Source organism: Canis aureus, chromosome 1 (genome assembly GCF_053574225.1).
Source record: "Canis aureus isolate CA01 chromosome 1, VMU_Caureus_v.1.0, whole genome shotgun sequence".
NCBI classification, from domain to species: Eukaryota; Metazoa; Chordata; class Mammalia; order Carnivora; family Canidae; genus Canis; species Canis aureus.
Window position 1 is genome coordinate 38,330,788 of NC_135611.1, and position 22,572 is coordinate 38,353,359.

General features: G+C 36.8%; 1 protein-coding gene across 3 annotated transcripts in view; it reads left to right on the forward strand.

Annotated features, from left to right (window-relative positions):
* ADGB (androglobin) overlaps window positions 1-22,572 on the forward strand; it is a 161,213-nt gene that overhangs the window by 70,923 nt on the left and 67,718 nt on the right. For all 3 annotated transcript variants that reach the window (XM_077896299.1, XM_077896293.1, XM_077896289.1), the window contains exons 13-19: window positions 3,066-3,195; window positions 10,398-10,431; window positions 11,306-11,489; window positions 12,251-12,314; window positions 14,391-14,493; window positions 17,286-17,427; window positions 20,252-20,366. In XM_077896299.1, the coding sequence (XP_077752425.1) occupies window positions 3,066-3,195; window positions 10,398-10,431; window positions 11,306-11,489; window positions 12,251-12,314; window positions 14,391-14,493; window positions 17,286-17,427; window positions 20,252-20,366 (772 nt within the window). The remainder of the gene's footprint in view (window positions 1-3,065; window positions 3,196-10,397; window positions 10,432-11,305; window positions 11,490-12,250; window positions 12,315-14,390; window positions 14,494-17,285; window positions 17,428-20,251; window positions 20,367-22,572) is intronic.

A 22,572-nucleotide genomic window follows, 5' to 3' on the forward strand; every position in this document is an offset into this window, starting at 1 on the left:
CTTCCTTGAAGGTGTTGAGATCCATGCCAGGAATGTCAACTGATGAAAAAAAGCAGTCAAAATTGAGATCAGTTCATTGTATTGTTTTACTTTTAGATCCTCTTGACATCACAACCAGTTAAGTTACATTTTATGAACTCTAAGTTGAAAATATTAGAGATTCTTCAAATCGTTTGCCTTCAAGGCTCTTGTCAGTTCTATGCACCAACAAGTGACTGCTGAGAAGTGGGTTAGGAGGGACCTCTAGGCAACAATGTGACCGGATGGCTGGCAGTTAGCAACCTCAAGTTTTGAGGGACAGCTTTATCAATCAAAAAGACAGTTTGCTGCTACTTTGACTTCCAAAATTTGTTACTGTTACTAATTTGTAGATCTACTTTTCCTCAAACTTCTGTTTGAATTTTTCATAAAATCTTATTTTATACCTAGAGCTACTAATTTCCATTAAAATCTTAAATAAATTTAGTTTTGCCAAATTTAAACATTTTAAATGGCATTTACTACAACACTGTTTTGTTATCTCCCTAAGTACTTTAAAAGCCAAAAATCATAGCAAATAAAATCTTGCCTAGTATTTAAATCCTTATAGAAGTTTAAATAATCAAGCATAAGTATTTTGAGAACCTTAGTTTTTCTTATGTATGTTATTAGTTTTTACAAACCAAAATTTTCTTGTACCTTGTAATTTAATCATGAAGCTAAAATTAAACATGCTATACGTTGAAAGCCTAATTTGCTCTGAGCCACCCAAGTGTCCCTAAATGATTTTTCCATTCCCACTGAGTTTTAATTATTATCTTGCAACTGATTGAGATTGCATACTAATCAGAGATTTTGTGGATTTTGAGAACCAGAGCTGCAGACCACCAGGACAAATTTTCTCATGATCCAAAATGCCATACCCAGACTTCTAGAATTTCTGTGCCAGTAGGCACCACAAATGGATTGGTTTCATAGTCCGAATTCCCTGAGGTATTCCCTTTCTTGATTTCCTTAGGTCTTATTTCAGCTTTATTATCCGGTCAAGGTGAAAGGAAGTCTACAATCCAGATGTAGGTTATAGACTTTGACACCTGATTGGATTCAACTAATTTATTTTTTTTTTTATTTTTTTTTTTTTTAAATTTTTTTTTTTTTTTAATTTTTATTTATTTATGATAGTCAGAGAGAGAGAGAGAGAGAGAGAGAGAGGCAGAGACACAGGCAGAGGGAGAAGCAGGCTCCATGCACCGGGAGCCTGACGTGGGATTCGATCCCGGGTCTCCAGGATCGCGCCCTGGGCCAAAGGCAGGCGCTAAACCACTGCGCCACCCAGGGATCCCGGATTCAACTAATTTAGTTACAATTTGAATCTGTAATGAATTTCCTAGCTTATTTATTCAATCTAGCAGAGCCAAAAACAAAAATATGTGAATGACATTTCATCCTACACAAAAGAAAGGTCCCTTATCCTGCTTTGCTGTGCAATCAGAGTTCTCAGGTCAACATGAGTGCAAGCTCTTTTTTTTTGGCAAGTCTTTGGGAGTGACTGTATCACAAGTGCTTTTCCCTGGAACACTGTCTCTGTAGCAACATGCCAAATCTGCCCCTTCCTGGCTCCTGGCCTAAAGGGAATCCAAGCTCACAAATATGTTTGTGCTACCCTCTAGTGGCAGTTTCAGGTAAACCAGAGATGCTTAGCTTGAGGTGAATTGAGAACTATGAACACTAGAAGGGGAAAAAAAAAGAGAAAGTTTAGGAAGTCTGTATACATGAAACTTAATTTTATCTTTGAAAAATACTTAACCTAAAATGTATTTACTATAACAAATGTCTTTTTATTGTGCCTATAAACTTTTAGGTATGACAATGGCAATTCAAAAGGTCATATCAAACAATTAACTTGAAAGGAAATACTGTACACTTCAGTAGCTAGTATGAAGGTCACAGTTAAAAAGTGCTCAAGACTCATAATTAAATTTCTGACTCTGAGCCTCATTTCACAGATACATTACTCAGATGTTGAATTAAGTCAAGTCCAAATGTCAAATCTGATTGCCAACATTTAAAAATGACCACCATAGTTTTAAAAGCATATCCCAGAAAGTTTTTACACCAGTGCGATGACTGACAGAGATATTTCTTCAGTAGTGTAGAAAGCAAGTACATTTTTTTAAAGATTTATTTATTTATTTATTTATTTATTTATTTATTTATTTATGTATGAGAGAGAGAAAGAGAGAGAGAGAGAGGCAGAGACACAGGCAGAGGGAGAAGCAGGCTCCATGCAGGGAGCCTGACAGGGGACTCGATCCCGGGACCCCAGAATTGCGCCCTGGGCCAAAGGCAGGCCCCAAACTGCTGAGCCACCCAGGGATCTCCCCAAGTCCATGTTTTTAACATGAAATAAAAATTTGTTGTTGGATGTAAAAGGAGGAGATGATACAATGAAAAAAATCAGAATTTTCCACTGTTGACACAATCGTTGCTACTGGATATACAATGCATTATCATTCAGCCATAAAAAAGAAGGAAATCTTGCCATTTGTGATAACATGCATGGACTTTGAGGGTATCCTGCTAAGTAAAATAAGTGAGACAGAGAAAGATGATTACCATGTGATCTCACTTATATGTGGAATCTAAAGAATCAAAAACAAAAGCAAACACCCAGGATACAGAGAACAGATTGATGGTTGCCAGAGGAAGAGGGTGGGTGAAATGGGCAAAGTGGGGTCAAAAGATAGAAACTTCTAGTTATAAAATAAATAAATCATGAGGTCCAATGTACAGCATGATGCCTGTAGTTAACAATGCTGTATTGTATGTTAGAAAGTTGCTAAGATAGTAGATCTTAAGAGTTCTCATCACAAGGAAAAAAACCCTACAACTATGTGTGATGATGGATGTTAACGAGACTTGTGTCATCTTACACTATATACGAGTATCCAATTACCATGTTGTACACCTGAAACTAATACAATCTTATATGGCAATTATACCTCTATAAAAACTGCAATTATTTATTAGTAACTTTAAATAAGAAATTAAGGTAACAGAAGTTTTGTTTTTTTTTTTTCCATTAGTCATTTTGTACAATCTTTTATTAAGAAAGGTGTGCCTTCAGGGTTTGGTTTATCATCCCTGACTGAAAATGATGAAACCACCATCATTAGCCAGCCAGACATAAGCCAATTGACAGGAACAGTATCTCAGGTAACTATGTTACTCTTATTATTGATCCAATTATTTATTTTTTTAAGAGAAGATTTTATTTATCCATTTGAGAGTGATTGAGAGAGAGAGAGCACAAGTCATGGGGAGAGGCAGAGGGAGAGGGAGAAGCAGGTTTCCTGCTGAGCAGAGAGCCACATGGGGCTCGATTCCAGAACCCCGGGATCATGATCTGAGCTGAAGGCAGACGCTTTATAGACTGAGCCACCCAGGTGCCCCATTAGTAAAATTCTTAATTATAAAATATTTTTTCTTAAATTATGAAATATACACAAAAGACTGTATAATATGCATCTGGACAGAATAAAGAAAACTATGAAAATAAACTTTTTAATTAGAAAGTGGCATATTCATTCCTTACAGAAGTCCCCTGTGTCTCTTCCAGATTGTATCTCCTAACTACTATTCAGAGTTTGGTGTTAATCAAGTCCATACTCTTCTAATTTTGCCAATTATGTTTATATTTATAAACAATATAACCTTAGTTTAATTGTTAAATAATTTTATTTAAATGGACTCTTATATTAATACTTCTGGGGCTTCCTTTACTTAACATTGTTTACGAGATTTGCCTTTTGTTGTGTGTCATGGTTTATTCATTTGACTGGTTGAAGGAATTTAATATACAACCAACCTACTTTTTTCTTAATCTTTCACACTGTTAATGAATGACTACATTCATTGTTTCTTGTTTCTTTTTTCCTCTTTCAAATTTAAATTCTAGTTAGTTAACGTAAAGTGTAATGGTTTCAGGAGTAGAGTTTAGTGATTCATCACTTGTATGCAACACCCAGTGCTCATCACAAGTGCCCTCCTTAATGCACTTGTGATGCATTCAACATTGCATTGATGCATCACCCATCTAGTCTGTTTCCCACCCACATCCTTCCATCAACCCTCAGTTTGTTCTCTATTAAGCATCTCCTATAGTTTGCTTCCCTCTCTCTTTTTTTCCTTTTCCCATATATTTATCTGTTTTGTTTCTCAAATTCCACATATGAGTGAAATCATATGGTATGTCTCTCTGACTGACTTATTTTGCTTAGCACATAATACCTCTAGCTCCATCCATGTTGTTGAAAGTGGCAAGATTTTGTTGTTTTCACTGGCTGAGTAATAGTCTATGGTGTGTGTGTGTATGTGTATAGTGAGTGTATCTGATAGATAGATAGATAGATAGATAGATAGATAGATAGATACCTATCTATCTATGTATCTCACATCTTCTTTATCCATTCATCTGTTGATGGGCAGCTTGTCTCTTTCCGTAGTTTGACTATTGTTGATGCTGCTGCTATAAACATTGGGAGATTCTTGTTTCTTACTCCTATGAGCAGTAATACCACAACTATTCTGGCATGTCCCTGTACACATGTCTCAGAGAGTTGCCTTAGTTCCAGGGTTTGTGAACTTCTTTGTATCATGACTCCCTTTGCCAATTTTGTAGAACATTAACACACAATGAAGACAGTGCATCTGTGTCTGTATATTAGTTGATTATTGATGATAGGGAACAGTGGAAAGCAAAATAGCTGTTTGGGTTAGCACCATGAGAACACATAACTTCACTGTTTGGTACTGAAATGACCACTAAGTATAGTTGCCAAATGGTTGGCCAGCTACAGGTCACAGGATTATCTGTAGCAAGTAACACATGACTACTTGAAACCTAACAACAGGCCTCATAACTGCAATTTCAGAGTAGTGATCAACACATGTGACATTTTAAGACGTTTGCAACAACTGTAATAATATGTAAGATACTGTGATTTCTTTCATAAGTAAGGCCACAGTTATTACTAATAACATTGTGACTATTTACCTGGATTGATAAATTGAGGACTGAAGAAAATACTGAACTTGAACTGAAGATGAATTTTTTTCAACCATCCATTTTCCTGAATTCCTGAAATCTTAACCATGGGCCCCAAGGGACACACTAGACAAGGAAACCCTCTCCAGGATATAAATCTGGGAGCATGATCGATGAATCATAGGGCATTCAGCAATTTAACATGCCAAACAATTTTCTAATACAGGTGTATCAATATTTACTTCTGTCAGCCCTGGATAAGAATTTTCTTTGCACCACATCCTGGCCAACGCTGATAATGCCTGATATTTCAACTTTTGCTAGTGTGGTGGGTGTAAAAGGGTGTTTGTTTTTTAATAGGTAATATGTTCACATATTCAAAAATAAAAATATAAGGGGTGCCTGGGTGGCACAGTCAATTAAGTGTCCAACTCTTGATTTCAGCTCAGGTCATCATCTCAAGCTCATGAAATCAATCCCTGCTTGGACTCCATGCTCAGCAGAGAGTCTGCTTGGGATTCTCTCTCCCATTTCCTCGGCCACTCTTGCTCATGCAGTCTGTCTCTCAAATAAATAAATCTTTAAAAAAATTTTAAAAATAAAAATATAAGGCATACATGAAGAAGTCTTGTTTCCATTAATATACTTCTCCATTTTCACTGCTGTGGGCTCTGTAGGACACTTTCTGGGTTTTATTATGTAAATTCAGAGAAACACACATGCAATATTCCTTAACCTCCCATTTTCTATTCAAAATTTAACAAAGGAGTTTTTACTTAATACATACTGGAGATAATTTCATATCTATACATAAAGAGTGTCTTTATTCTTAAAGTTGCATAATGTTTCATTATGTGAATGAACCATAGTTTATTTTGCTAACTTCTCTAGATGGCATAAGATACCCTGGGTGGCGCAGTGGTTGGCGCCTGCCTTTGGCCCAGGGCGCGATCCTGGAGACCTAGGATCGAGTCCCACATCGGGCTCCCGGTGCATGGAGCCTGCTTCTGTCTCTGCCTCTCTCTCCCTCTCTCTCTCTCTCTCTGTGTGACTACCATAAAAAAAAAAAAAAAAAAGATACCTTGCAGGGCGTGCCATTGCATACAAGTAAACAAATTTTTTTTTTAGTATTAGTTGAAAAGCAGATTAACAAATGATAATTCTGGTAAGAAGAATTAATAGATTTTAACATTTTTAAATTTTTTCTTTGGTTTTAAGCTATTCCATGAAATCATTTTTAAAAGTCAAAAACATTATTAAAAATAATAAATCTGTCTTATCCCTCCTCAATATTGGCCTTAGTCTTCCCCCCTAGAGAGTCAATTACTTTTATTTTTTTGTATTTCTTCTGGTATGTATCTATTTGTAAATAGTAGGCCTTATGAAGACAGAGATGATGATTTTATCATCATCACACTGTTTTTCTCTCAACACTGGCGAATATGCCTAGCATATGGCAGACACCATTACATATTTACTGAATGATGAGGTTCTTTTATTTCTTGATCTGTCAATTTAGATATTATCCATTGCAGAAGATGAGGATTTAGCACTCCTGTCCTCACTCACCATGGCAAATCTCCACTTCCTTCTGTCTTCCAGATTTATTTGTTGAATCAATATTCTAGCTATGTAAGGATTATTACTGTGGAGGCAAATACAATGGCATTTCTTATACAGCCTTTGTACAAGCTAATTACTGCATTTTTCCATTTGATTACTTTTCTATGAAACATTAGTAAACCTTCCCAAATATGAAAGAGAGAAAGAAAGAAAGAAAGAAAGAAAGAAAGAAAGAAAGAAAGAAAGAAAGAAAACTAATTAATTTCCTCTAACCAAAAAAAAATAATAATAATTTCCTCTAAAGACTGCTGGGCACACACAAACACTAGGTGTTCTATAAATGCCAGTGTGTTCCTGGAGACAAACCCCTTCACCCCAGAATCCTTTGCTGTCTTGCTCCAGTTCAAATGAATGCAACCTTATATCTGTCATCTTGAGACCTTCTTTTGTCTCTCCCTGATGGATTTCTTATTTCCTGAAAACTATGTTCTTCTTCTAGATTATAACCTAATTTTCAAGAGGTGTATTTTCCAAAACTTCTGGAGAAAAGATGTGTAGAAAATGGAAATAATGAGAATTTATATGCTTGTAGTAGTCTATAATCCACCTTCCACCTGATTTATATTTTGGTGGGATATAGATTCTAGTTCAGAAGTCATTTCTTTCAGAATTTTGAAGTTCTTCCTTAACCCCTTGTTCTAACTTCAAGCATTGCTTTCCTTTTTTTCTTCTTTTTTAAAACTTTACTGAATATCACCACACACACACACACACACACACACACACACACAAAGTAGAATAGGTTAACTATGTTAGGTGATGAGTTTGTAAATTATCTTTTTTTTTTTTTAAGAGTTAGGGGAGGAGCAGAGGGAGAGGGAGAGAGAATCCTAAACAAGCTCCATGCACAGTGTGGAGCCCAATGTGGGGCTCAATCTCACCATCTGAGCCAATATCAAGAGTTGGATGCCTAACCAACTGAGCTACTTAGGCACCTCAAAATTTAAATTATCTTGATCTTGGTATCATTCTACAATATTTATATACAGCATGTAAGAATTGCTCTTGAGAATACAAATAACATTGGGATTCTTAATCATTTATATGTGACTTTGTTGTCTTGGAAATTTTTAGGACCTTCTTTTCATTGGAATAAACTTTGCAGTGGTTGGCCTTGGCATGAATCTTAACTTTGCTGAGTGTTCCATGAGCCCACTCAACCTGGAAACTCATGTTGTTCAGTTCTGGTAATTTCTCTTAATACTCTTTCCTGAAGGATTTCTTCAGTTTTGGATGATTTTTCTTAATTCTGTTTCCTGGAGAATTCCTTCTTCTCAGTACAATTTTAACTACATTCACATTGTCAGGCAACCAATCTCCAGATCTTATTTCATTTTACAAAATGAAAACTCTATGCTCAATAAAGAGTTGCCTATTCCTCCTTTCTTAGTCCCTTAGAATCACCATCCCACTGTTGTCTCTATGAATTTGACTACTCTAGGTACTTTGTGTAAGTGGAATCTACAGTATTTTTGTGTATTTTTGTGACTGACTTATTTTACTTAGTATAATGTTCTCACAGTTCATCCCATATTGAAGTGTGTGTCAGAATTTCTTCCTTTAAGGCTGAATAATATGCACAATATATTATACTATATAATATATGAATATTATATATTCATAATAATATATTCATAATATTATGCAGCCTTAAAGGAAAGAAATTCCTCTATCTATGTATCTATCTATGTATCTATCTATCCTTCACATTTTGTTTATTCATTCATCCAGCAATGGATGTTTGGTGAATAATGCTGCTATAACCACAGGTGTACAAATATCTCCCTGAGATACTGCTTTCAATTCTGTTGTGTTTATATCCACATGTGGAATTGTTGGATCACATGGTAAGTGTACTTTAATTTTTCAGGAGCTACCATGCTGTTTTTCATTTTATGTTCTCACTAAAACTGCACAAGACTTCCAATTTCTCCATATCCTCACCAACATTAACTCCTGCTTTTATTTTATAAGAGTAGCCATCGTAACGGGTATGAAATTATATCTCATTATACTTTTGATCTTCATGTCCCTAATGATTAGTGATGTTGAGCATCTTTTCATATGCTTGTTGGTCACCTGTATATCTTCTTTGGATAAATATCTAAGACCTTTGCACATTTTTAAATTGGTTTATTTGGTTTTTGTTGTTCCTATTGTTGATGCTACCCTTTTATCAGATACATGATTTACAAATATTTTCTCCTATGCTGTAGGTGGCATTTTCACTGTATTAGATTTGTCCTTTGATGCACAGAATTTTTTTATTTTGATGTAGTCCAATTTATCTATTTTTACATTTGTTGTTGTTGTTGTTTAGTGTCATATCCAACAAATCACTGCCAAATCAAAGTCATGAAGCTTTCTCCAATGTTTTCTTTTAAAATATTTATAGATTTAATATCTTTGTCTTTTGTGTCAACTTTGTCATCCAGACTTTCTGTTGAGTTTATTTCACTTTCCTGTTTTTAGTTTCTAAGAGCTCTCATTAAGACTCCATCCTTCATTGTCTGGTGATACTTTGTTACACATATATATCTAAGGAATTCATGGCATTAAAGAGCTGCTGATTGGAAGTGGCTTTATAGAAATGATAAGCTTGTCAGCTGGCAGGATAATTAATTTAGGATAATTGGGGATAAATGAGCTTCATCTGGGGGTAGGATTAGCTCCAAATGTAGATTCCTTGAGGTTTTTCCCTGGCTTTGGTCAGTTTCTCCAGTTAGGAGTCCTCTAATCTCCCTCCTGGGGTAGAATGGGTCACAGAGTTTGGTATACATTTATCCATCAGTGTTACAGAAGCCAAGCAGCACAGAGGAGCTGAAAGTCTCAAAGTTTAGCATGTGGACTTTCACTTAATTCCTCTCCTCTCTGCATAGTAGCTTTTTTTGTTTCCCACGGTACCTGTGAACCCAGATCTGGAGAATTCTCATTTAATTTCTCCTCATGAAGCAATTTCTAGTGTTCTGTTTAGGCAGAAGAAGGCTAGATGCTAAACCAGAAAGGATTAGGGCAAAGTAGGGATTTATCTGTTCCTTAATCATTCCTATATTTTGATATGGGTCCATGTATCATTCTCTTCTTCTCAGATGCCTGCTAATTATTTCTGGGGCCCTAAGTCATGGATGGGCTTGCTTCTCACTTGCTTCTCAGTTAGCTTTGCTCTGTTATCACCTACCTTTACATCACCCAAAATATTGTTGCTATCATCAATCATTTGTCTGTATGAGTTTGTACATTTTACTTTTACACATATTTTAATTGTGTTCCAGAGAAAGCAGAGTTGCACAAAGCAAAATCAACTTAATTTCCCTGTTAAAATTTGGAAGAGCCATTTTTATAATTTGAAATCCACCTTTCTAGATTCTGTATATTACTTGCTAATTATAATCTCATTATATTCAGTCCATAACAATGCCGGGTGCTTCATACCAAGTAGAATAACTACTTAAGGATACTATTGTTTTAGTTTAACTTTTAAGACTCAATCGTTTAATAAACTCTCATGTTCTAATGTTTTAATGTCACAACTTTAAACCCTCAGCCAATTATTTAATTAAATTCACATCGTTGAACTTTAAGGTTAAAAACAAATTTCTGCTTTATCATGTTTTAGTAACATTTGCAGAAATCTGTTTCTTCAATGATTAAAAGAAAGTATTGACTTAAAAACATTGGTGCTTTAGATAGCTAACATATTTTGCTGAATTTATAAATGGTTTCTTAATGTGTTCCTTTCACTTCACAGAGTAATATTCTTTCACAAGTTATCCTTGGAAAAGGTAAATTAATAATCTTCTCATGACTTCTATTAACATCAAAGCACAAAGGGACCTCTGCTTCTTGACAGCTCTTAGCTCTCCCTTCTCTTGGCTCTCAGGGGCCTCCTCTGATGTGTTAAATTTAATCTACTCTGGGCTAGAAAAATCAGATAATCTCACTTGTCAAATTCATGCTTAAAGTCCAAATAAAAGATGATCTGATTAAGGGCTCACAAGTACAGTTCGTGTGTTTTAATACATGCATGTGATGATCAAAGCATGGAAACCATTGCCAATTCCCCAGTTCCTAAACAAAGATTTGGCCAATCCTCAAATCCAAAAAAACGAGTTTTGTGGCATGTGCACATGTAACATTATAATTCAAGAAGCCTCTAAGACCTTCATGACATTATTTGATCAACCTAAGATAAAATGCAGAATCACTAACCGTGGGGAGCAGTTCAATGGCTTCTTGAAATATATTTATTGCAATAGCTCTCCAAGGTTCTACCTTCTTCTGGTGCATGAGCCATTCCCTCTTATACGAATATGTCTGCCTAGAGCAGGTGTTAAGTACCTAACCTAGCTAATTTCTGCTAGAACTTTATAATCTGTAAAGAATTGGGACGCAAATTTGTGAGAGCGATTTCAAATTTTGAACACTATGCCATTTAAGTTAGGATTAAATTCTTCCAAGTGTATGAAAATGTGTCTCTGCATGGATCTCCCCATATATGAGGCTTGGATGTAAAGGATTGCCTCAGGAAGCTTTTTTTTTCTTTTTTCAAAAATAGACTTCACTATGCAAGCTCTGCTCTATAATTTCCCATATCTCAGGAACTCCCTATTTAACAACATAGGTGAAATTGACATTTTTGTTTTCTGCTACGCACAGACGAACTGATGGAACTTGGGCTGAATGACGGAGCCCATCAGGGTGAAGGATATAGTTTGGAAAGAGATTTGGTCAGCCAGACAACAGCAACACAGGAGAAATCACAGGAGGAGTTTGCAACAATAAATAATAGTGTTTCTAAAGAAATATGGTTGGATTTTGAAGACTTTTGTGTATGCTTTCAGTGAGTATAAATATTTTGTGTCCATTAGTTATAGTGGATATGTAAACCATTAATTTTTAGCTATCATTCAAAAGAGTTAAAGCAATATTAGTCTGGTGTTGATCTAATATCAAACAAAAATGTTAGAAAAATAGGTGAGTTGATTGTCCACAGAATATTAAGAGCCAGATCTCAGGCCAGTTTCAGCTCACCCTCAGACACTTATTTGTTGATCAGAATAAAGATAGTTTATTCACTGAGAGGGATCATGTTTGTCTCTTTTGGACAACTAATTCAATGCAGTTTTTATTATTTTTTGCCCAGCTTAACTGACATAATTTATAAATAAAAATATAAAATATTTAAAATGTACATGGTGATGAAATGATATACATTGTGAAAGATTCTCCCCATTGAGTTAACACATCCAACACCTCACACATTTACCAATTTGGAGGGTGGAGGCAGACACACGTAAGTTCTACTCTCTGTAAATTTCAGTGATACAATCCAGTATTAAGTATAGTCACCCTGCTATCCATTAGATCCTTGGAACTTATTCAGCTTATAACTGGACATTTGCACCCATTTACCAGTGTCTTCCCATTTCCCCCACTCCCAGCCCTTGGCAACCACTTTTCTTCTAGGTTGTTACTATTTTTAAAATTTTTCGTCTGTCTTTACCTCTGCCTGTAATTATTTGATTCTAAGAAACTTATTAACATATAGTACTGGTCTGTTGCATATGACAATGGTAACCTGTTATAAATAATGTTTTTCAGGAACATATATATTTTTCACAAGCCAAGTTCATATTGCTTTAACTTTCAAAAAACAGAATTCAAGGTAAATATATTATGATCTCTTCTCTTTTCCTTCTTTTATGTAAATTTTTTATTAAATCATGCCAGTGGAAAACACCTTCAAATCTATCAAGCATTTCTAAATTCGTAATTATATTAAACAAAACAAAATCAATTCTTTTTTTTTTTTATGATAGTCACACACACAGAGAGAGAGAGAGAGAGGCAGAGACATAGGCAGAAGGAGAAGCAGGCTCCATGCACCAGGAGCCCGACGTGGGATTCGATCTCGGGTCTCCAGGATAACGCCCTGGGCCAAAGGCAGGCGCTAAACCATTGTGCCACCCATGGATCCCCCAAAATCAATTCTTAATTCCTTACACAGCCAATAAGCAAAATTCTGCTACCTCATATCTCCAAGTGTGATTCATCTGATTATGTTCAATCCTGAGCTTCATTGTATAAATTCACATTAAAAATGTTTGATTTATGAATAACTGAAGCACAAATAAATTCATTATATTTGATTTCAATTAGCATCTATTGAATTACATGCTATTCCTAAGACAAAAGCACATTTCTATGCTCTCTACCCCTTTCTGCTCCATTGGTGCTCAGTATGTAGGTGGGGCAGGGGACACCCAGAGGTGCCCTGTGCAGACACTAGACCAGGGTACCTCCCTGTGACCTCCAGGGTCATACTGTCCCCAAATTCTCAGACTCTCAAAAATAGCAGCAGATGAGCTCTGTGCAGAAACTCCTCCTCTGGCACGCACACTGGGCTGGCAACCCTCAGCTTCCTTCATAATTTTAGAGAGTGAATACTTGAGTGCTTGAAACAACCATCTTTATAACCAACATGTGGCAGCTAAAAGGAAACAAAAAAGATAAATGACAAATGCTTACTATTGAAAAATATTGGGGGAAGCAATCATTTAAAACATATTTATGTTGTCTGGAGCATTTCTAGCAATCTTGTCATACTTGATTAAATAACAAGGTTGCATTTTTCACAGTATCACTAGAGGTTTTTGTATCATATTTTAATTGTTTATTTAAATATTGTGTAAAATGATATGAAAGCTCTTAATGTATAATAGCAATGAAATTAATTTAACACACTTACCCTTTGCCATCAGTCATTGAAACAGCAAGCAGTTGAGAGACAATAAAAGTACAATAGTTTCAAAGACCAGCCCTGTTGCTGGCCAATAGACAGACCTACTTTTGAGTCTCAGCTTTGCTACTTGCAAGCTCTGTGACCTTTCGCAGATTACTTATTCTCTTTGTGTTTCAGTTTCTTCATCCATGATTATAGATGTTAACAGTACCCATACAGGATGGATTGAGTTCATGTTCATGTAACCCTTATGTGGCTGTCCTTTAAGGGTAGTTCTGGTTTTACTCAGTACTCTCCTGCACCTTCAAAACAAAAATCCAGTCTGGTGCATTAATGTGCAATGGCTAGGGCAGCCACGGTGGCTCGGCAGTTTAGCGCCGCCTTCAGCACAGGGTGTGATACTGGAGACCCAGGATCCAGTCCCACGTTGGGCTCCCTGCATGGAGCCTGCTTCTCCCTCTGCCTGTGCCTGTGCCTCTCTCTCTCTCTCTCTCTCTCTCTCTCGATTAAATAAATAAAATCTTTAAACAAATGTGCAATGGCTATATTTCTGAAGATCTTGTAAAAAAAGGGAAGAAAGTGTTTATATCACATACTGCCCTATAAAATACCTTAATACAACCCCATTAGACATTTCCATTCTCTGCCAAAGTTATCAGGAACCTGCATTCTCAGAGCACTGCTCAGCCATCAGCCCAGTCTCCTCCATTTGTTATTTCTGGAACAAGCATACTCCTTTACTTTGTTCATGAAGAGTTTTGACTCTCTCTGACAGAGCAGTCAGTTTCACACAGATCCTATAGACCCAGCTTCCATAGACTATTGCCAACATTTACCCAGCATGATTTTCTTTATATCATTAAAACTGTAAAGTACTTATTGTGGTGTCTAGAGCACAGTAGGTCCTCTATAAACGAGGTATTGTATTATTATTAAAGTGGCAAATACAGCATTGATAGACTAAATATTAAGTTCAATGATTCACCTGATTTCTTGCAGTTCTCAGATGAACGTGTATCCTACTATTTATTTGTGGATAGTCTAAAACCTATTGAACTACTGGTTTCCTTTTCTGCATTGGTACGATGGGGAGAATCTGGAGGTAAGTGAGATATGAAAAAATTATAGTCTTAAGCCCAGCTTACTTTCATTCAGTCTAGGGGAAATACAAGATTTTTTTTTTTTTTTGAAATACAAGATTTTAAAGCTCTGGATAGGAAACTATTTCCTCTCCAGAGTCTCTACAAGAGTCACCCTTATACCACCTTCTATGATGCTCTTGCTTCTCAGATATCATTGGTGATGCTCCCTCTTGCCACCTCTGCCTCTCCTTGTTCAGTCCTGTGTTTATGTCTCTGGCATGACTAGTCTCTCTGTGTTTCTTTCTACCTCTATACGTCATCATCTTGGGTCTTTTAAAATCTATTGAAAAACATACATTCTTTCTTACCTGTGCATACATACACCTTACCTGTGTGCATCAGAGTAGCTGAATGCAACTGGAGGAAAAATAATCCTGTCAGCTAGCCCCACTTTCAACTGAGGGCTACACATTTCAAAGGGGCCCCTAAGTATGGCCATGCACATGGTTCCCTGGTTCATGCACTGCCCGCTCTTGTCCTCATGGATGACTATCTCAAACCTCCAGATTTCCCCAACCGTTGCTCTCATCCTCTTGCATTTTCAGGGGATGACCTTACTGCTATCTTCACTGGACAGATAGACAAAAATCAGGAATGACCCACCTCATCTTCCCATAAGGAGCTCTTCACAATTCTAGTCACCTTCCCTCTTGCTCTCATGGATGGACTGTTCTTGCTTCTCTCTGAGACCAGCCCCTTGAACATATGCATAAAACACCATTCTCTGGCCTGTTTTGTTAAAGTTAAATCTGTTTATTTATTTATTTATTTATTTATTTATTTATTTTTAATTTTTTAAATTTTTATTTATTTATGATAGTCACAGAGAGAGAGAGAGAGAGAGAGAGAGAGAGAGAGGCAGAGACACAGGCAGAGGGAGAAGCAGGCTCCATGCACCGGGAGCCCAATGTGGGATTCGATCCCGGGTCTCCAGGATCGTGCCCTGGGCCAACGGCAGGCGCCAAACTGCTGCGCCACCCAGGGATCCCAAATCTGTTTATTTAAAAACAGATCAAGAAACATTTTTTTCTTATCAGTCTATAGTTTTACCTATGGTTTGTTTTCAATCTTACCTGTAGTTTTATTTTTAATTAAGATAAACTTGGCTAAACAGATCACATTATCCATTTTAAAGAAAATATGGGGCAGCCCGGGTGACTCAGCAGCTTAGGCCACCTTCATCCCAGGGTGTGATCCTGAAGACCCGGGATCAAGTCCCACATCGGGCTTCCTGCATGGAGCCTGCTTCTCCCTCTGCCTGTGTCTCTGCCTCTCTCTCTCTCTGTGTCTCTCATGAATAAATAAATAAAATCTTTAAAAATATGCATAATTGAAAAGTTTTCTTTATTTTTGGTAAATAAAATTCAAAATATTACCTCCTATTTTAGATGAAATAAATATTTTTACTGGATTTCCCAAGATCAATCATGTTTATCCTATGTGATCAAAGAAAAGCTATGGCTCTTATAGAAAAAGCAAAGCGTAAACAGCAAAATCCAATTATCTATAATTCAAATTTATATTACCTGGCACTGTGGAGGTACCATAAATATTTGCTGAATGCTTACTATTAAACGTACTACCAACTTTGATCACAGGGACTATGATTTTCCACCCAGTTATAGCCAATGTTTTGAATGGTATCTAGTGTATAGTAGTAGACAATAAATATTTGTTGAGTAAACTTGCCAAACTTAATAGTGTAAGCTTAGTATATATACTAATAACTCCTAAGCCACAGCATGTCCTAAAACACTATAGTTAATGACACTGTATTGTATATTTGAAAGTGGCTAAGAGAGTAAATCTTAAAGATTCTCATTAAAAGAAAAAAATTGTAATTGTGTGTAGTAATGGGTGTTAACTAAATGTTGTGCCCTTATATCCTCAGCTTGAGTGTTATCTGGAAGTAGGGTAAAAATATAAGGTAAAATAATTCCTGAAGCTGTAATGTACACCAGAGTCACTATAGTTAATGACACTGTATTGTATATTTGAAAGTGGCTAAGAGAGTAAATCTTAAAGATTCTCATTAAAAGAAAAAAATTATAATTGTGTGTAGTAATGGGTGTTAACTAAATTTTCATGGTAATCATTTTAAAATATATGCAAATACCAAATCATTATATGGTACACCTAAAATTAATACAATAACGTGTCGGTTTTGTCTCAATTTTTTTTTAAATTTAAAAAGTGTTTTGGTCTTGCTACTGATGAAGAATAGTCTATGTTCTTTATTCATTTTAAGAGGAACATATAATGTTAAAATTAAATTTTTGTTCATTATTTGCTATTTCTACACATAGAGCTGAGAGTTAAAAGTAAAAACGTAGATTAAACAATGGGATATTTCCACATTGCTTTGTCACTATCTTAGGAAAATCTATTATCCCATGTGTGGTGCTTTTCTTCCTTAAAACTGCATCTCTAGGGGCATTGTGATTTGTGCTCAGATGATTAAAGTGATGGGTTACTCCTATGAGACAGTCTTGTCTGTCCTCTTACTAACTCTTCTGTTCCTTGTTTCTTTATGTGACGGATTATTCTGAGGAGGAAAATAGGACAGAGAGGAAGACTTGAGTCTCACTTCAGTATTATTCCCAATAATTATTTACCCAGAGTATTTTCTCCAGGTTTTACGAGTATTTTCAGAAAACATCTAATTCCTGATATTATTATTATCATTACTAAAATGTTGTGAAGGCCAGCTAAACTTTCAAAGTTAAATTTTAACATTTTTCCCTCTTCCTAGCTTTAACAAAAGACAGCCCCCACATAGAGCCTGGATTGCTTACAGCTGAATCAGTTTCTTGGAAATCTCTGAAACCACGGGAACTTGTTAGGAAGATTCATACATATGCTACCAAGGCTACAGTGGTTCGCCTGCCTGTTGGGTACGGAGTGACTTTATTTTTCCCATATGAAGAATTTTTTGAAGCCTTGTAAACCATTGGCTACTACATACAATATGGGATTTAAGATATTGTCTCCTAAAGTGATTTTGTAAGAAACAGATCTGTTATTAAGATTCTTCAGAAAAATAATTCTATGAACAAATACATTGAAGAAATGCTGTTCAGTGAATCTTCTTTCGGGAGATTCAGAATTGTCAAAGTTCGATAATTTCTTATGAAAGAATATGGTTTAAATCAGCATTGCCGGGAATCCCTGGGTGGCTCAGTGGTTTAGCGTCTGCCTTACGCCCAGGGCGTGATCCTGGAGTCCTGGGATCGAGTCCCACGTCAGGCTCTCTGCATGCCTCTCTCTCTATGTCTTTCATGAATAAATAAATAAAATCTTTAAAAAATAAAATAAAATAAATCAGCATTGCCTAAAATTAATGTATTAAACAATCTTTTTGTTTTCTTGTAAATCTTATATTCCTTGGCAAGAAGCACTATGATATTTAAAAACAAATGGAGAAACAGCATTTTTTTCCCTATGGTTTCTATTTTTTTAATCTGTGGTTTGTTTTTAATCTTACCTGTAGATTTATTTTTAATTAAGATTAACTTGGCTAAGCAGATCATGTTTTTCATTTTAAAGAAAATATGCATAATCAAAAAGGTTTTTTGATTTTAATAAATAAAATTCAAAATAGTACCTCCTGTTTCAGATGAAATAAATATTTTTGCTGGATTTCCCAAGACCAATCATGTTATTCCTATGTAATCAATGAAAAGCTATGGCTCTTAAAGAAAAAGCAAAGCCCACAGCAAAATCAAAGGCTGAAATAATGTGTGGCAAGCATCCAGTATTCCTAGAAAACATTAAATCTTAGAACTTCTTCAATATTTCTCACATCAAAAAAAAAAAATATTTCTCACATCTACCCTAGAGAGATAGGGCCAGATAGGGTTTTCCAGGCGCAGCCAACACTGCTGCATCACACAGACCTCGAGCTTCTGATAAGACGGCTGGTTGGTGCTGGGCCCAACCCATGAAGGTTGGGAAGAGGCAGCAGGAATTTGTTAAATGCAGCTGTTCCAGGCTCTTCCGTGTTTTTGCTGGCCAAATAAAGTATTTTGAGCACCACAATGGAGGAAATCCGGTCAGCCAAATGCAGAGCTCAGACTTCACTAAGGGCTTTTCTTCAGCTTTTACTTGAATGTTGACAGAATAGATACCTGGATGGAGAACTCCTGGTTGTCCTACTGCCTGCTCTGCCTTGCACTGTGGTTATCAATTTTGCTGACATCAAATGTAGGCAGGTACTAGTAGTAGGCTCACAACGTTTGACCTCGACTGGTTTTTCTTTTTTCTTTTTTTTTTTTTTAATTTTTATTTATTTATGATAGTCACACACAGATAGAGAGAGAGAGGCAGAGACACAGGCAGAGGGAGAAGCAGGCTCCATGCACCGGGAGCCCGACGTGGGATTCGATCCCGGGTCTCCAGGATCACGCCCTGGGCCAAAGGCAGGCGCCAAACCGCTGCGCCACCCAGGGATCCCTCGACTGGTTTTTCTAAGTTATTTTGTACATTTTTCAGCAGCGAAACCAAACTGGGTCTTCAGCTTTATCCCCATTTCTTATACGGGAAGAGCCTTTATACAACTGGACACATTTTGGTTTTTCCTCATTGAGAATTTTAACCCTTTTGTATTCTTTCTACAATAATTTGTAAACATATTTATTTTTACTTTTTTTTCTTTTTTGTTTCTTTTACTTTTCAGGCCGAATATTTTATACTGCACTTATTTGTCAAAATAAAGATTCTCACTTAAAAAAAAAAAAAATAAGGCCCTATTTTTTTTTCTTTTGCAAACATCTTTATTAATCTTGTATAAAAATAAGGTCCATGGAGAGTTCCCGGAGCTAAGGGTGGAGCACGAGGTTGCACTTTATAAGTTAAAGGCCAGGCTCCGGCTGAGGCTAAGTATGGCTATTAGAGGGTGAAGGGTGCTGCAAGCAGCATTTGGGGGAGCAGCCGGCGATGCTGCACCTCCACCACGCCCCTTCGCCCCCCCATCCCCACACCCACCACCTGGGGTGGGCCCATCTCAGAAGGTGGCAGCGCCAGAGGGGGTCGCCCAGGCCCAGCCGAGCTGAGGGCCACCTTCCTTGGCATAGAGAGATTATCCCAGAAGTCATTATTTTGAGTACCCCTCCATCAAGACAACCAAGAACAGGGAATAATAAAGATATATATATATATATATATATCTATGTATATCTTTCTATCTACGTGTTTCCCCACAGTATCTAACCTATCAGCATGAATGTTTTGTTTTGAACATATGCTAAGTGCTATGTAACTGAGGGGAAATGAATGTCCCTGCTCTAAATGATACCACAACCTGATAGAAGAGACACAAACAACATACATAAAATTATGCATTTGTGAGGAAATGACTATGAAATGACTCTGAAATCTATAAAGCCCTGTAGCACCATGAATTATTGTTGTAGGGAAAAATCGGGACTTAGTCTCCTGCAATGTGACTGCAGTGTATGGGAAGATACCTCCATCATGTGTAAGTTTGTCATTCAGTGTAACCATTTTATGTCCTATATAAGTAATACAATAATATTCCATGATCTCTGATGGTTCTTTCAGAGTGCTAATTCAAAGGTCTTTATCCTGTCTGTGTTAAAGAATTCAACTCTCACTAACCTTTGACTTCATTTGAGCATAAATTGTCACCAAACAACTAATAGAGGCAAGGACTACAACAAAGGTGCCCATTGGTCCTCATATATTTTCCATTGTCTTTAGGAGACATATGCTGCTTTTCACCGCATACTCCCCCATAGGGCATTCCATACACCTCTGCAGCATGGTGACTTTTGTCATTGGAGATGAAGATGTTGTACTACCCAACTTTGAGCCAGTAAGTATGCAAGCAACTGTGATTCTTTTTTTATATGTGCCTTATTTTCAAAGATTTTTTTTATTTTCAGATTTTGATCTAAGTCATATTCCTGTTTTTTATTCAACTTGTCCATGTTTTTACTTTTAAAACTAATAAGTTTTCTATAAGAAATTCTATAAGTATTCTATAAGAAATTCCCCCAAGTGACATGTACAATAAATAAGTTAAACTCTGCAGGGCTACAAATAAAATAAATTTAGTTTTCTCCAACAACTGCCTCTGCTCTGTGGAATCCCCTTTCACATCTGTTAGAATCTCAGTTAAGTCTCCTAGCATATTGGTCTTTGGGAATAGAGGATCAGTACAGTCCTTTTCATTACAGTTTAAAATGTGGTATCATATGGTCCTTTTACCCCTTCCTTGTCCTAAGGAATTTGGAGTGTTTGGGATTCGGGGAAAGAGGATCCATGGAAAATTCTGTCATTCTTGTTTATCTCCTCTTCTCTTGGCCTCTTCTTAGTGTCTCTTGCTCCTCTGTTCTGACAGGGCCTGAAGGAAGAAGCAAGGTAAATAGTCCCAGCATCTCCCCTGAGGCCCTGTCTTGGTTTTAGATGTCATCCACAAGACATCTTCTTTAGATATGTGGGCCTCTGCCTTTTTGGAGGCCAATTTGCATGGGGCATTCCCACTACACAGTTCAGTTTTACAGCCTCCTCCAAACCCATCTCCATGTAGCACAGCCTCATATTAATAAGGCAGGATCCTCTTAGCCAGTCAGTAAATCTCTGGGTTAATATAGCAACAAGATGGCTCAGGAACAGCTCTCTTTGCTAATGTTGCTGTGGCCCAGAAATGCTCAGTCATGGATTCTTGCCTCTTCAGACAGTGGTTGTGCAGGATTCCCCATGACTGCCTCCTCTCTGCTGTGCTGTTTCTCACCAGTCCTCTCCCTCCTGCTTAATAGAAGGAAGATCAGTAAGCCCACCTTATAAGTACATGTCTCTTATTCCCTTAATTATATTTATCCTGATTATTTTAAATTCTTGTTTTATCTTTTCTTCATTTTCTTTAAAAAAAAATTCTGCTTTAGGTAGTATGGATTATCCAGTTTGCTTCTTTCTTTAGGTGACTTGACTTCATAGGTGTCTACTTATTTTGGTCTGTGAACTCATCTTTCCCTGGGGTTATCAATTCCTCCATCTTGTAAAAATGATTGAGGCTGAGGTGCAGAGGTAACTCAGTGGTTGAGAGTCTGCCTTTGGCTCAGGTCGTAATCCCAGGGTTTTGGGATTGAGTTTTGCATGGGGCTCCCTGCAGGGAGCCTACTTTTCACTCTGCCTATGTCTCTGCCTCTCTCTCTCTTTCAAGAATAAATAAATAAAATCTTGAAAAAAAAAATCCTTGAGGCTGAAAGTCAGACCCTATTATTCTTCAGTCCTAATGAAGAAGCAAGAGGAGAAAAACTAGTCCAAGAGCAGAGAGACTCAAGCTCCTCAGAGCTGTACGTGATCACTTTCAGAGTTGCTGCTTGACCAGACAACTTTTCTGGTCATGGTTTCACCTCAGAGAGAAACACCATTGAGAGAGGCTTTTTCTAGGCTTTGGGAGGTTGAGAAGAAGGTCATAGAATGGTAAATGCATTAAGGGGACAAGTCAGTTGCATCTGTCTTCATTAGCTCACCCCAGCAGGGAATCTGTACTATTTACACATAGCTGCTGGGCCATTCCTCAAAATTTCTGCAGGGAACCAAGGAGCAATGATGACGCCATAGTGCTCCCTAGGAAAGGAGCAAAAACAGTTTTACAAAGTTTTGTTCCAACTTCACCCTCTTAAATGCTGTCTCAAAGCACCCTCTGCTCTGGGCAGCCACTCCTCTATCCATTAATTACCTACCACACACCAACCAAAATAACCTACAAATTCCTCAGGGTTCTTTTTCTCCCTTTCTCTCTCTTTCTCCCCACCACCCCCCACTGACTCTCTTTTTGGTTTTGACCTACAGATTTGCAATTTGATATCCAATTTCTTTTTTTTCACCAGTTTTATTGAGGTAAAGTAGGCAAATTAAATTTTAAGTTATATAAACTGGACATTGTAGTGATTTGATATACATAAACATTGTAAAAGGATCCCTACCATCTAGTTATTAATAATTAACATAACTATCACCTCACATACTTACCTTTTTTTTTTCTTGGTGACAGCGTTTTTTTGGTAACATTT